This window comes from Pseudophryne corroboree, chromosome 2 (assembly GCF_028390025.1).
Source record: "Pseudophryne corroboree isolate aPseCor3 chromosome 2, aPseCor3.hap2, whole genome shotgun sequence".
Classification (NCBI taxonomy): domain Eukaryota; kingdom Metazoa; phylum Chordata; class Amphibia; order Anura; family Myobatrachidae; genus Pseudophryne; species Pseudophryne corroboree.
This window is the reverse complement of record NC_086445.1, coordinates 936855076-936868080: the sequence shown is the minus strand read 5'-3', so window position 1 is coordinate 936868080 and position 13005 is coordinate 936855076. Positions and strand designations below refer to the sequence as shown.

At 48.5% G+C, this 13005-nt stretch overlaps 1 protein-coding gene across 2 annotated transcripts in view; it reads left to right on the top strand.

Moving 5' to 3' along the window:
* CRYBG3 (crystallin beta-gamma domain containing 3) overlaps nucleotides 1-13005 on the top strand; it is a 343220-nt gene that overhangs the window by 192777 nt on the left and 137438 nt on the right. Inside the window, exons 5-6 of one of the 2 annotated variants that reach the window (XM_063956282.1) lie at nucleotides 5385-5420; nucleotides 12142-12189. In XM_063956282.1, the coding sequence (XP_063812352.1) occupies nucleotides 5385-5420; nucleotides 12142-12189 (84 nt within the window). The remainder of the gene's footprint in view (nucleotides 1-5384; nucleotides 5421-12141; nucleotides 12190-13005) is intronic. The other variant, XM_063956283.1, reaches the window with a different exon arrangement.

Here is a 13005-nt window from a genome sequence, read left to right as displayed (position 1 = left end):
CTGCAGCTGTGTCCATTCACTTTACTGTACACACAAATGGCATTTCTGATTGGTTGCTGTACACTGAAAGGGGCGGAGCAACACTCTGAGGACGGGGTGGAGGCAGGGAGACTGCAGTTTTCACTACTTTTCTCCTCCAACAAGTCTCATTACGCCATCCTGAGATGACAAAATTATTTTGAGACGAGAAATGGAAAGCTGATCTTCATGTTCTCCTCTGTAGCTTTCCCCATACTAGGGCATAGGGAAGTGAATTCTGCACTATAGTGGTCATTCCGAGTTGTTCGCTCGTTGCCGTTTTTCGCAACGCAGCGATTAGGTGGAAAATGCGCATGGTACGCAGCGCGCGTGCGCTGAGTATGTTAACATCAAACGAAGCAATTTTACACAGGTCTGAGCGACGCTTTTCAGCCGCTGGGCTGATCGGTGAGTGATTGACAGGAAAGGGGCGTTTCTGGGAGGTAACTGGCCGTTTTCAGGGATGCCAGGTAAAAACGCAGGAGTAGCTGGAGAAACGGGGGAGTGGCTGGCCGAACGCAGGGCGTGTTTGTGACGTCAAACCAGGAACTAAACGGACTGAGGTGATCGCAGTCTAGGAGTAGGTCTTGAGCTACTCAGAAACTGGAACAGATAATTTAGTAGCAGTTCTGCTAATCTTTCGTTCGCTATTCCGCTAAACTAAGATATACTCCCAGAGGGCGGCGGCCTAGCGTGTGCAATGCTGCTAAAAGCAGCTAGCGAGCGAACAACTCGGGATGAGGGCCAATATAAGGATATTGCTGGGAAAATCTCAACCCACTCTCTGAATTCATTGAAGCAGTGGAAAGGCCTGTTATCACAGAGGAGGTGTGATAAAGGGCTTCTCACTGCTTCATAAATAGAGCCCATACTGAGCAAGAGAGGGTGAATGTTCAAACATTTTCCATCTGCAGAATGTATTCTACTCCAGCTCATATCTGATGAAGACATGTTATTTTCCGATAATTTATTTTTTTATTCCTATAGTGAATAATAAAAACACAAAAATGGGTCAGTATGGCTCCAGCCCTAACATTATTAACCAGCTCACATACAAGGCAGGCTGGGCTGTTTTGCACTATGTAGGAATATGATAAGCCACCAGTGCCCGAGTGTTTGGGGGTGGTTTGTACCTCAGTCCCTCCCAGCAGATGTTGTCGTGCCACCGCTCCCCTCAAAGACTCCTGGCATCCAATTCTCACACTCCCCTAGATCTTAGCCACTACACATTTGGACAATGAAGTATTAAACTGGAGCGTTGTGTCACTGTTATAAACTGTCATTGTTTACATTAATGGAAGAGTGAGTAGTAATATCATGTATCACAAATTGACAAAATCATTCACATGCGAAGCAATCCCCGACAAATATTTAACATACAGCATGCAAGTTAGTAAGCATTTCCATTTCAACATTAACCAGTATTAGACATGAAAAACCTGTAGCGTTAGCAGTAGCATTTAGTTTGTACATATACAGTACACATTTGACATAACAGCATAAACGTTAAATAGAGCTATAATGTCTCTAATGTCCCAAGGTAGCCGATATTATATTAGAAGAAAGCCAGCAACAAGCAGTTAAGCAGTTCTCCCTATTTGTGGTAGCACAAATATAATTCCGCCTGTTCGCAGTAATAATAAATAATGGCAATCCTCCCTGCTTATATAGGTGCTAATTAATCCACTGCTTAACCCCTTCAGTGGTGTTTTTTTTTTTAATACACACCTCCCATGGTGTGTTTTTAAAATTAGGTAGTGCAGGGGGAGGAGTGCAGGAGGGCGATCGCCTGCGGCGGAATACCCGCGGGCATCGCCAGCATCATAAACAATTATTATATTACAACATTAGTTTATTTATAAAATACACACCACCAAGGGTGTGTTTTTTTTATTCAGCAAATGCTGAAATCAGGCAATGCAGGGGTTAAAAATTCTGGGGGGGGCAGTGCAGGAGGGCGATCGCCAGCGGGGGAACACCTGCTGGGATCACCCGCGTCAGTGCTGATTCCCAGCCGCATAGCGGCGCTCGGGAATCAGCATTAGCCATTACACTGTTAAGCGCGCCCCCCGGCCAATAGGAGTCCAGGGGGGTGGGTGTAACTTATAATAGCTTATGCTGATTCCTGGGCGCCGTCATGCTGCACGGCTGTCCCCGGGGAATCAGTTAGTAGCATCTTCCAGGGTTGCTGACAGCGCTGGCTACCCCAGAAGATTTCCGGGCATATCACTAACGAGGTTAAGGTAGCTGGTGGCTGTTCCTGCAGCACTAAGGGTGTGTACACACGGTGAGATCCTTGCTATGCCCGATTTTCACTTTGCGATTTCCCCTGAACTCCCTGGAGCCCAGCACCACCGATTTTGACTAACTTTTCTTGAGATCTGGACTATATGTACTTACGATTTTGGCTTATGTGAGATTTTGGCTTATTTGAGATTTAATTTACACGTGAGATGAACTAGATAGCACACCGATCTAGCAAGGATTGACGGGACTGCGTACCGGGATCGCAAGTGGCATAACACCTTGCAATTTGCACTAACTTTTCTTGCGATTTTGACTATATAGTCAAATCGAAAGAAAAAATCTCACCATGTGTACACACCATAAGTCACACCAAATAACTGGTTAAACAAGAACTCTCTCTATTTGCTCCAAGCTGACTGCTGAGGTGAAAGTTCTGTTCACTGTGCTGCTCAGGTAAACTAATGCTGTTGCTGAGGTAAAAGTACAACTCAGGATACTGCTTTACCTGCCGATTAGAGCCGCCACCACTATTCCGACTCCCGGCTCTATCAAACACTGCCCGCTGTCACCACTCCGACTCTGGCTCTGTTCAACGCTGTCGCTGGCTCTGTCACCTCAGGGCTCAGTCTCGCTATGACTGCTGTGCTGCATCCCTCCCTGGAATCACCGCAGCATTGTCACCTCTGGTAACCTGGCCACCCAGTGATCTCATTTTACCAAAACAGTAATAGAAGCAGAGTTTTCAAATAAACTTAAATTAATTAAACAACTCTCCAAACCTCATTTGCCACAAATAAAATGATATTCTCTATTCCTTGGCCCGTTGTAGTAATAAGGGGAAATAGAATAGTCTTTTCTCTTTAATTTTACTGGGAATCAGAACACTGTGATTTTCAGTGCAGAGAAGTGGGGGGTGGCGTCCTGTCACATGGGGAGGGCGGTACTTAACTGGACCCATTGACACCGTGGGTGGGGGGGGGGGGGGGGGGTAGTGGTGGTTCTGCCAGGGTATCTGTTACCACCAGGGAGTGAGGGAGTTGAGACAAGAGGGTTCTTATACCACTAGGGGAATATTTGTGATGTAGGTATGTTTCTTTAAATACATTTTTTAAATAGATCTTTAAAAATGCTTTTTAAACTATTACATAAACAAAAGACCTTTTCTGCGCGGTTTTGGGGGATAAAAATTGTTAAAAAGAGTTAGAGAAGGCGGATGAGGAAGAATCCATGTCATACTTATAGGTTTAATTGTGTGGTGTGGGACAAGATTTGCTTTTTTATGACTGGCTGCCACCAGCACTGGTTTTGCCTATTACATTGACCATAAATAATTTAAATTGGTCCTGGACCACCAATCCAAGGCACTCCGGTAAGTGACCTCAGGAACCCCAGGGTGCCACTGAACGGGTGTAGTAGTGTATGCCGGCGGCCGGGCTCCCGGCGACCAGCATACCGGCGACGGAATCCCGACCGCCGGCATACCGACAGCTGGGCGAGCGCAAATGAGCCCCTTGCGGGCTCGCTGCGCTCGCCACGCTATTTATTCTCCCTCCAGGAGGGTCGTGGACCCCCAAGAAAGAGAATAAATGTCGGTATGCCGGCGGTCGGGATTTCGGCGCCGGGATGCTGGACGTCGGGAGCCCGGCCGCCGGCATACAGAAGACCACCCCCACTGAACACAGTTTGAGAACCTGTGGTCTAGGGAATAACTGATTTATTTTCGGGAAATGAAAAAATAAGAAACCTTGCCAAGTCTTTTATCTACTATATTTTACATGATAGTGAAATAACTGCTTTGTGATTATCCCGCATGAAGCTCCCCCTTATTAGCATAGATATTTTAGGTTTGACTACAGTATATTCAGAAAATGTTAATTGAATGTAATGGAGTAGGATCAAGTGTTCCAGAACTGTGCAAGGCAATTACACAGCTATGCTCTGCGATTATACTCCCAGTAGTAACACACTAACATAACACTATAATAAAAGTTGCCAGTAGGGAGTCTGTATTATACAGGATTAGCAGAAAGACATCTGTTTTGGACATGATTTACAATTTAGTGATAAATCTCAGGAGAGCAATGTCATGGATGGTATATCCCCCAGTTTTGACATCGCTTTATATAAATTAATTCCTTGCTGCGTTTATTCGAGGTGGGGGTTGTGCGAGTTACGGATTTTTCCCGTTTGACGGACCGTGCTGGAGAAGACAAATTCAATAGGCATTCTAGTGGTCATGTTTCTAGTGCAGTGTGGGGTGATCCTGTTGAGAGGAACAAATATTTACTTTATATGATGGGCAGATTAGGATGTTCAATGTAGAATGCGGGGTAGCTGCTTTCATGCACCTGGTTCTGCAAACATAGAAAATTTAGATCATATACCATAGTGCAGGATATCCTAATAACTTTTAGTGGGTGGGGTCCATAGTTGCCCCCCCCCCCCCCATCTTCCCCACATCCTGGCCACTACATGCAGTATAGAGGGTGGAATGGAGCTGATGCACATGCCCAGTGGCAGCAGTTTTTTCTACCATATCTGTTGTGTGTGTCTATGGATCTGAGTGCTCAATCACCGCGTAAACTAATAGGGGTCGGCACAGCACTGGATTTGAAATCGCAAGGAGTTGTATATATACCCTTGCGAGTGGACCAACAGTGTGTAACAATAGAAGGATCCCTGATAGGGGTGCTTGATGTAAAAGTTGGTGGTGCTCCCAGAGTCAGCGGTATAAATGATAGTGTACAAAGAAAAAAGAAAGACTCTGTTGGGGCACACTTGATGGATATAAAATATGTTAAAACTTAACTTTTATTATGGTTAGTCATAAAAGAAGAATGAACACAGACTTACATACAAAAAACAGTCACCTTAGGTGGGGTTCAATGGTATTAGTATAAGGGGTTGACATGCCCCATGTTGCCACCAAGCAAATCGCTAAGTGTACATAACCAATTCCAATACGCCTCTGGTGAAAAATATTAAAATCAAAGATATGTATAATATCTTAGAATATCAGGAGTGTAATATTGTTATGGAGGAAAATGATTTTCAATAATAGTAGATATACTCCTTGATAATGGCTCCCTCTGTATTTGTTTTTGGTTGTGCTATTGAAGCTCAAGGGTCAATCATCGCACCAGAGAGAGAATCTGGTAAGTGGTTTACCGTGATTACTGGGCCTGCATATGTCTGATGTACTGTATTACATAAGCTGCACTTTGTTTGGGACAGACTATAACTTGCTACATGCTAATTATACATCCTTCATAGGCTGGTGACAATCGCTTTAAATTCAAACATTTAGAACTCCCCCCTCCGGAAATCCTGTGTTTGCCCCTAAGATCTTATTCGGAGGCCTCCTTGGTTTAATGGGAATTTTTTTTTAAACTTTATTTTTATTGATGTTTACATAATTTAAAGTCCTTATACAGAACCTCTTTTAGTCACCCAACATGGTCAGATGTTTGCACATCGGCCTCTATAGAGATCTGATTCCCAATAATATTGGTAAAGTAAAAGTAATATTAAATACTAAAGTAATATTAAATACTAAATAAGGAACCTAAATCCTTCATATCAACGGGTTGGGTACAGGATACCGGCAGTGAGGATGCATGGGGTCAGAATATCGACACTGGCATCCTGACTGCCAATATCCTGTCAGGTGTGAGCAACTGAACTAACCCTACTTTCCCTAAGCCTAACCCTACCTTCCCACATCCTAACCCTACCTTCCCACAGCCTAACCCTAACCTTTTCTTCCCACAGCCTAACCCTAACCCTACCTTCCCACAGCCTAACCCTAACCCTACCTTCCTACAGTCTAACCCTACTTTCCCACAGCCTACCCCTAACCCTTTCTTCCCACAGCCTAACCCTACCTTCCATCAGCCTAATCCTAACCCTACCTTCCCACAGCCTTACCCTAACCCTACCTTCCCACAGCCGAACGCTAACCCTATCTTCCCACAGCCTAACCCTACCTTCTCACAGCCTAATCCTAACCCTACCTTCCCACAGCCTAACCCTACCTTCCCACAGCCTAACCCTACCTTCCTACAGTCTAACCCTACCTTTCCACAGTCTACCCCTAACCCTTTCTTCCCACAGCCTAACCCTAACCCTACCTTCCCACAGCCTATGCCTAACCCTACCTTCCCACAGCATAACCCTACCGTCCCACAGCCTTACCCTAACCCTACCTTCCCACAGCCTAACTCTAACCCTACCTTCCCACAGCCTAACCCAACCTTCCCACAGCCTAACCCTACCTTCCCACAGCCTAACCCTAATCCTACCTTCCCACAGCCTAAGTCTAACGCTGCCTTCCCACAGCCTAACCCTACCTACCCACAGCCTAACCCTAACCTTACCTTCCCACAGCCTAACCCTACCTTCCCACCGCCTAAGTCTAACCCGGCCTTCCCACAGCCTAACCCTACCTTCCCACAGCCTAACCCTACCTTCCCATAGCCTAACCCTAACCTTACCTTCCCACAGCCTAACCCTACCTTCCCACTGCCTAACCCTACCTTCCCACAGCATAAGCCTAACCCTACCTTCCCACAGCCTAAGCCTAACCCTACCTTCCCACAGCCTAACCCAACCTTCCCACAGCCTTACCCCAACCCTACCTTCCCACAGCCTAACGCTAACCCTACCTTTCCATAGCCTAACCCTACCTTCTCACAGCCTAATCCTAACCCGACCTTCCCACAGCCTAACCCTACCTTCCCACAGCCTAAACCTAACCCTACCTTCCTACAGCATAACCCTACCTTCCCACAGCCTTACCCTAACCCTACCTTCCCACAGCCTAACTCTAACCCTACCTTCCCACAGCCTAACCCAACCTTCCCACAGCCTAACCCAACCTTCCCACAGCCTAACCCTACCTTCCCACAGCCTAACCCTAATCCTACCTTCCCACAGCCTAAGTCTAACCCTGCCTTCCCACAGCCTAACTCTACCTTCCCACAGCCTAACCCTAACCGTACCTTCCCACAGCCTAACCCTACATTCCCACCGCCTAACCCTGCCTTCCCACAGCCTAAGTCTAACCCAGCCTTCCCACAGCCTAACCCTACCTTCCCACAGCCTAACCCTACATTCCCATAGCCTAACCCTAACCTTACCTTCCCACAGCCTAACCCTACCTTCCCACCGCCTAACCATACCTTCCCACAGCATAAGCCTACCCCTACCTTCCCACAGCCTAACCCTACCTTCCCACAGCCTAGGCCTAACCCTACCTTCCCACAGCCTAACCCTACCTTCCCACAGCCTAAGCCTACCTTCTCACAGCCTAACCCTAACAGTACCTTCCCACAGCCTAACTCTAACCCTACCTTCCCACAGCCTAACCCTACTTTCCTACAGCCTAATCCTAACCCTACCTTCCCACAGCCTAACCCTACCTTCCCACAGCCTAAGCCTAATTCTATCTTCCTACAGCCTAGCCCTACCTTCCCACAGCCAAACCCTAATCCTACCTTCCCACAGCCGAACCCTACCTTCCCACCACCTAACCCTACCTTCCCACAGCCTAAGCCTAACACTACCTTCCCACAGCCTAACCCTACCTTCCCACAGCCTAAGCCTAACCCTACCTTCCCACCGCCTAACCCTAACCCTACCTTCCCACAAGCTAAGCCTTACCCTACCTTCCCACAGCCTAAGCCTAACACTACCTTCCCTAAGCCTAACCCTACCTTCCCACAGCCTAACCCTACCTTCCCACAGCCTAAACCTAACCCTACCTTCCCACAGCCTAACCCTGCCTTCCCACTGCCTAACCCTACCTTCCCTCTGCCTAACCCTACCTTCCCACAGCCTAAGCCTAACCCAACCTTCCCACAGCCTAACTGTACCTTTCCACAGCCTAACCCTAATCCTACCTTCCCACAACTTAACCCTAACCCTACCTTCCCACAGCCTAACCGTACCTTCCCGCCGCCTAACCCTACCTTCCCACCACCTAACCCTACCCCTACCTTTCCACAGCCTAAGCCTAACCCTGCCTTCCCACAGCCTAAGCCTACCTTCCCACAGCCTAACCCTACCTTCCCATAGCCTAACCCTAACCTTACCTTCCCACAGCCTAACCCTACCTTCCCACCGTCTAACCCTACCTTCCCACAGCATAAGCCTAACCCTACCTTCCCACAGCCTAAGCCTAACCCTACCTTCCCACAGCCTAACCCTACCTTCCCACAGCCTTACCTTAACCCTACCTTCCCACAGCCTAACGCTAACCCTACCTTCCCACAGCCTAATCCTACCTTCTCACAGCCTAATCCAAACCCTACCTTCCCACAGCCTAACCCTACCTTCCCACAGCCTAAACCTAACCCTATCTTCCTACAGTCTAACCCTACCTTCCCACAGCCTACCCCTAACCCTTTCTTCCCACACCCTAACCCTAACCCTACCTTCCCACAGCCTATGCCTAACCCTACCTTCCCACAGCATAACCCTACCTTCCCACAGCCTTACCCTAACCCTACCTTCCCACAGCCTAACTCTAACCCTACCTTCCCACAGCCTAACCCAGCCTTCCCACAGCCTAACCCTACCTTCCCACAGCCTAAGCCTAACCCTACCTTCCCGCAGCCATACTGTACCTTTCCACAGCCTAACCCTAATCCTACCTTCCCACAACTTAAGCCTTACCTTACCTTCCCACAGCCTAAGCCTAACACTACCTTCCCTAAGCCTAACACTACCTTCCCTAAGCCTAACCCTACCTTCCCACAGCCTAACCCTAACCCTACCTTCCCACAGCCTAACCCTGCCTTCCCACAGCCTAACCCTGCCTTCCCACTGCCTAACCCTACCTTCCCTCAGCCTAACCCTACCTTCCCACAGCCTAAGCCTAACCCAACCTTCCCACAGCCTAACTGTACCTTTCCACAGCCTAACCCTAATCCTACCTTCCCACAACTTAACCCTAACCCTACCTTCCCACAGCCTAACCCTACCTTCCCACCGCCTAACCCTACCTTCTCACAACCTAAGCCTAACCCTACCTTTCCACAGCCTAAGCCTAACCCTGCCTTCCCACAGCCTAAGTCTAACCCTACCTTCCCACAGCCTAACCCTACCTTTCCACAGCCTAACCCTACCTTCCCATAGCCTAACCCTAACCTTACCTTCCCACAGCCTAACCCTACCTTCCCACCGCCTAACCCTACCTTCCCACAGCATAAGCCTAACCCTACCTTCCCACAGCCTAAGCTTAACCCTACCTTCCCACAGCCTAACGCTAACCCTACCTTCCCACAGCCTAACCCTACCTTCCCACAGCCTAACCCTACCTTCCCACAGCCTAAGCCTACCTTCCCTCAGCCTAACCCTATCTTCCCACAGCCTAAGCCTAACTCTACCTTTCCACAGCCTAACCCTAACCCTACCTTCCCACAGCCTAACCCTGCCTTCCCACAGCCTAACCCTGCCTTCCCACTGCCTAACCCTACCTTCCCTCAGCCTAACCCTAATCCTACCTTCCCACAACTTAAGCCTTACCTTACCTTCCCACAGCCTAAGCCTAACACTACCTTCCCTAAGCCTAACACTACCTTCCCTAAGCCTAACCCTACCTTCCCACAGCCTAACCCTAACCCTACCTTCCCACAGCCTAACCCTGCCTTCCCACAGCCTAACCCTGCCTTCCCACTGCCTAACCCTACCTTCCCTCAGCCTAACCCTACCTTCCCACAGCCTAAGCCTAACCCAACCTTCCCACAGCCTAACTGTACCTTTCCACAGCCTAACCCTAATCCTACCTTCCCACAACTTAACCCTAACCCTACCTTCCCACAGCCTAACCCTACCTTCCCACCGCCTAACCCTACCTTCTCACAACCTAAGCCTAACCCTACCTTTCCACAGCCTAAGCCTAACCCTGCCTTCCCACAGCCTAAGTCTAACCCTACCTTCCCACAGCCTAACCCTACCTTCCCATAGCCTAACCCTAACCTTACCTTCCCACAGCCTAACCCTACCTTCCCACCGCCTAACCCTACCTTCCCACAGCATAAGCCTAACCCTACCTTCCCACAGCCTAAGCTTAACCCTACCTTCCCACAGCCTAACGCTAACCCTACCTTCCCACAGCCTAACCCTACCTTCCCACAGCCTAACCCTACCTTCCCACAGCCTAAGCCTACCTTCCCTCAGCCTAACCCTATCTTCCCACAGCCTAAGCCTAACTCTACCTTCCCACAGCCTAACCCTAACCCTACCTTCCCACAGCCTAACCCTGCCTTACCACAGCCTAACCCTGCCTTCCCACTGCCTAACCCTACCTTCCCTCAGCCTAACCCTACCTTCCCACAGCCTAAGCCTAACCCAACCTTCCCACAGCCTAACTGTACCTTTCCACAGCCTAACCCTAATCCTACCTTCCCACAACTTAACCCTAACCCTACCTTCCCACAGCCTAACCCTACCTTCCCACCGCCTAACCCTACCTTCTCACAACCTAAGCCTAACCCTACCTTTCCACAGCCTAAGCCTAACCCTGCCTTCCCACAGCCTAAGTCTAACCCTACCTTCCCACAGCCTAACCCTACCTTCCCATAGCCTAACCCTAACCTTACCTTCCCACAGCCTAACTCTACCTTCCCACCGCCTAACCCTACCTTCCCACAGCATAAGCCTAACCCTACCTTCCCACAGCCTAAGCTTAACCCTACCTTCCCACAGCCTAACGCTAACCCTACCTTCCCACAGCCTAACCCTACCTTCCCACAGCCTAACCCTACCTTCCCACAGCCTAAGCCTACCTTCCCTCAGCCTAACCCTATCTTCCCACAGCCTAAGCCTAACTCTATTTTCCCACAGCCTAGCCCTACCTTCCCACAGCCAAACCCTAATCCTACCTTCCCACAGCCTAACCCTACCTTCCCACCGCCTAACCCTACCTTCCCACAGCCTAAGCCTAACCTTCCCACAGCCTAACCCTACCTTCCCACAGCCTAAGCCTAACCCTACCTTCCCACCGCCTAACCCTAACCCTACCTTCCCACAACCTAAGCCTTACCCTACCTTCCCACAGCCTAAGCCTAACACTACCTTCCCTAAGCCTAACCCTACCTTCCCACAGCCTAACCCTACCTTCCCACAGCCTAACCCTAACCCTACCTTCCCACAGCCTAACCCAACCTTCCCACAGCCTAACTGTACCTTTCCACAGCCTAACCCTAATCCTACCTTCCAACAACCTAACCCTACCTTCCCACAGCCTAATCCTACCTTCCCACCGCCTAACCCTACCTTCCCACAACCTAAGCCTAACCCTACCTTTCCACAGCCTAAGCCTAACCCTGCCTTCCCACAGCCTAAGCCTAACCCTACCTTCCCACAGCCTAACCCTAACCCTACCTTCCCACAGCCTAACCCTACCTTCCCACAGCCTAAGCCTAACTCCACCTTCCCACAGCCTAACCCTAACCCTTTCTTACCACAGTCTATCCCTATCCCTACCTTTCTACAGCCTAACCTTAACCCTACTTTCACACAGCCTAACCCTAACTCTCACCTCCCACAGCCTAATCCTAACCCTCCCCGTCGTACTTACATTCAGGATTCTGGCATCTGCATTCTGAGAGGTGCCAGAATTCTGACGCCGGTGTTCTGACCGTGAGCATCCCGTCTGTCGGGGTGGCAACTACATCCCATATCAACATCTCTCTATGGATGTCTGTTGCTGGCTTTTAGAATATCTTAAATACTGTATACATATATTTGCTTGGATGATACTGTATGTTCTATAAATATTTTGCTTCTACCGTCAAGGATTATCCTAAGTATATTTAAATATTGTTTTATCCCCATGTTCTGAGAAGTTCTATTTTTAATTTATAATTTCAGGATGCAGCTGATTCAGAATCCCTAAAGTTTAACCCAAGGCCCGGAAAGGTAAATCCAGCATTTTTTCCCATTCCTTATTTATTTTACCAATACACTGCTGAATGCTATAGAACAAAGATGAACTGCTGAACATTTTGTCAATAGTGCACACACTGCACAATTTTTTAGATCGATCCAGGAATTGGGACAGAGGGTGTGGCCATGTCACAATGTGGGTGTGTCCTTACCCCAGGGTGTGTGTCTAGTGCACATTAAGTACCAAGCTTTCTCTTAACCCCCTCATCTCCACTTACCCTTTCATTAGCACATGCACCAGTATAATGTGCACTTGGCGGAGGGACAGACTTGTCAGCAGGTGGGATGGCAGACACAGTATAAAAGTGGGACAGGTTGTCTGCGGTAGAGTAAGAAACAAATGGCATTTTACTGTACAGGTATTTAGTCTGTCTTCCACAAAGAGCCCATTGTCAATGAAGCATTGTCTGCCTGGTTCAGCCCTGATGGACATCCCTCATTATGTTTGGTTCTTTTAAGTATGTACATTAAATGTTTTTCCAAAAATCCTGGACAGAGTTCTGCTACATTGGAAATGGCCTAACCATTATTTTGTTTGCTGCAGAAATTAAATGCCACCTCTAATGTAACTTTAACTTTTTGGACAATTCCTCCTCTTTTGCCCCTCTTCATTTTGTTATCTGAGGCCAGGAGCCATTTGCAGCAGCTGTATCTCGCAACATAGGAGGGTTTTAGGAGCGCTTATAGGTTAGAATCACTGCTTTACAGTGCTATGGGCTATGAGCCATAGGTTCAATTCAAATTGGGCACAATGGGTATGCAGTTTGTATGTTCTCCCCAAGTTCACAT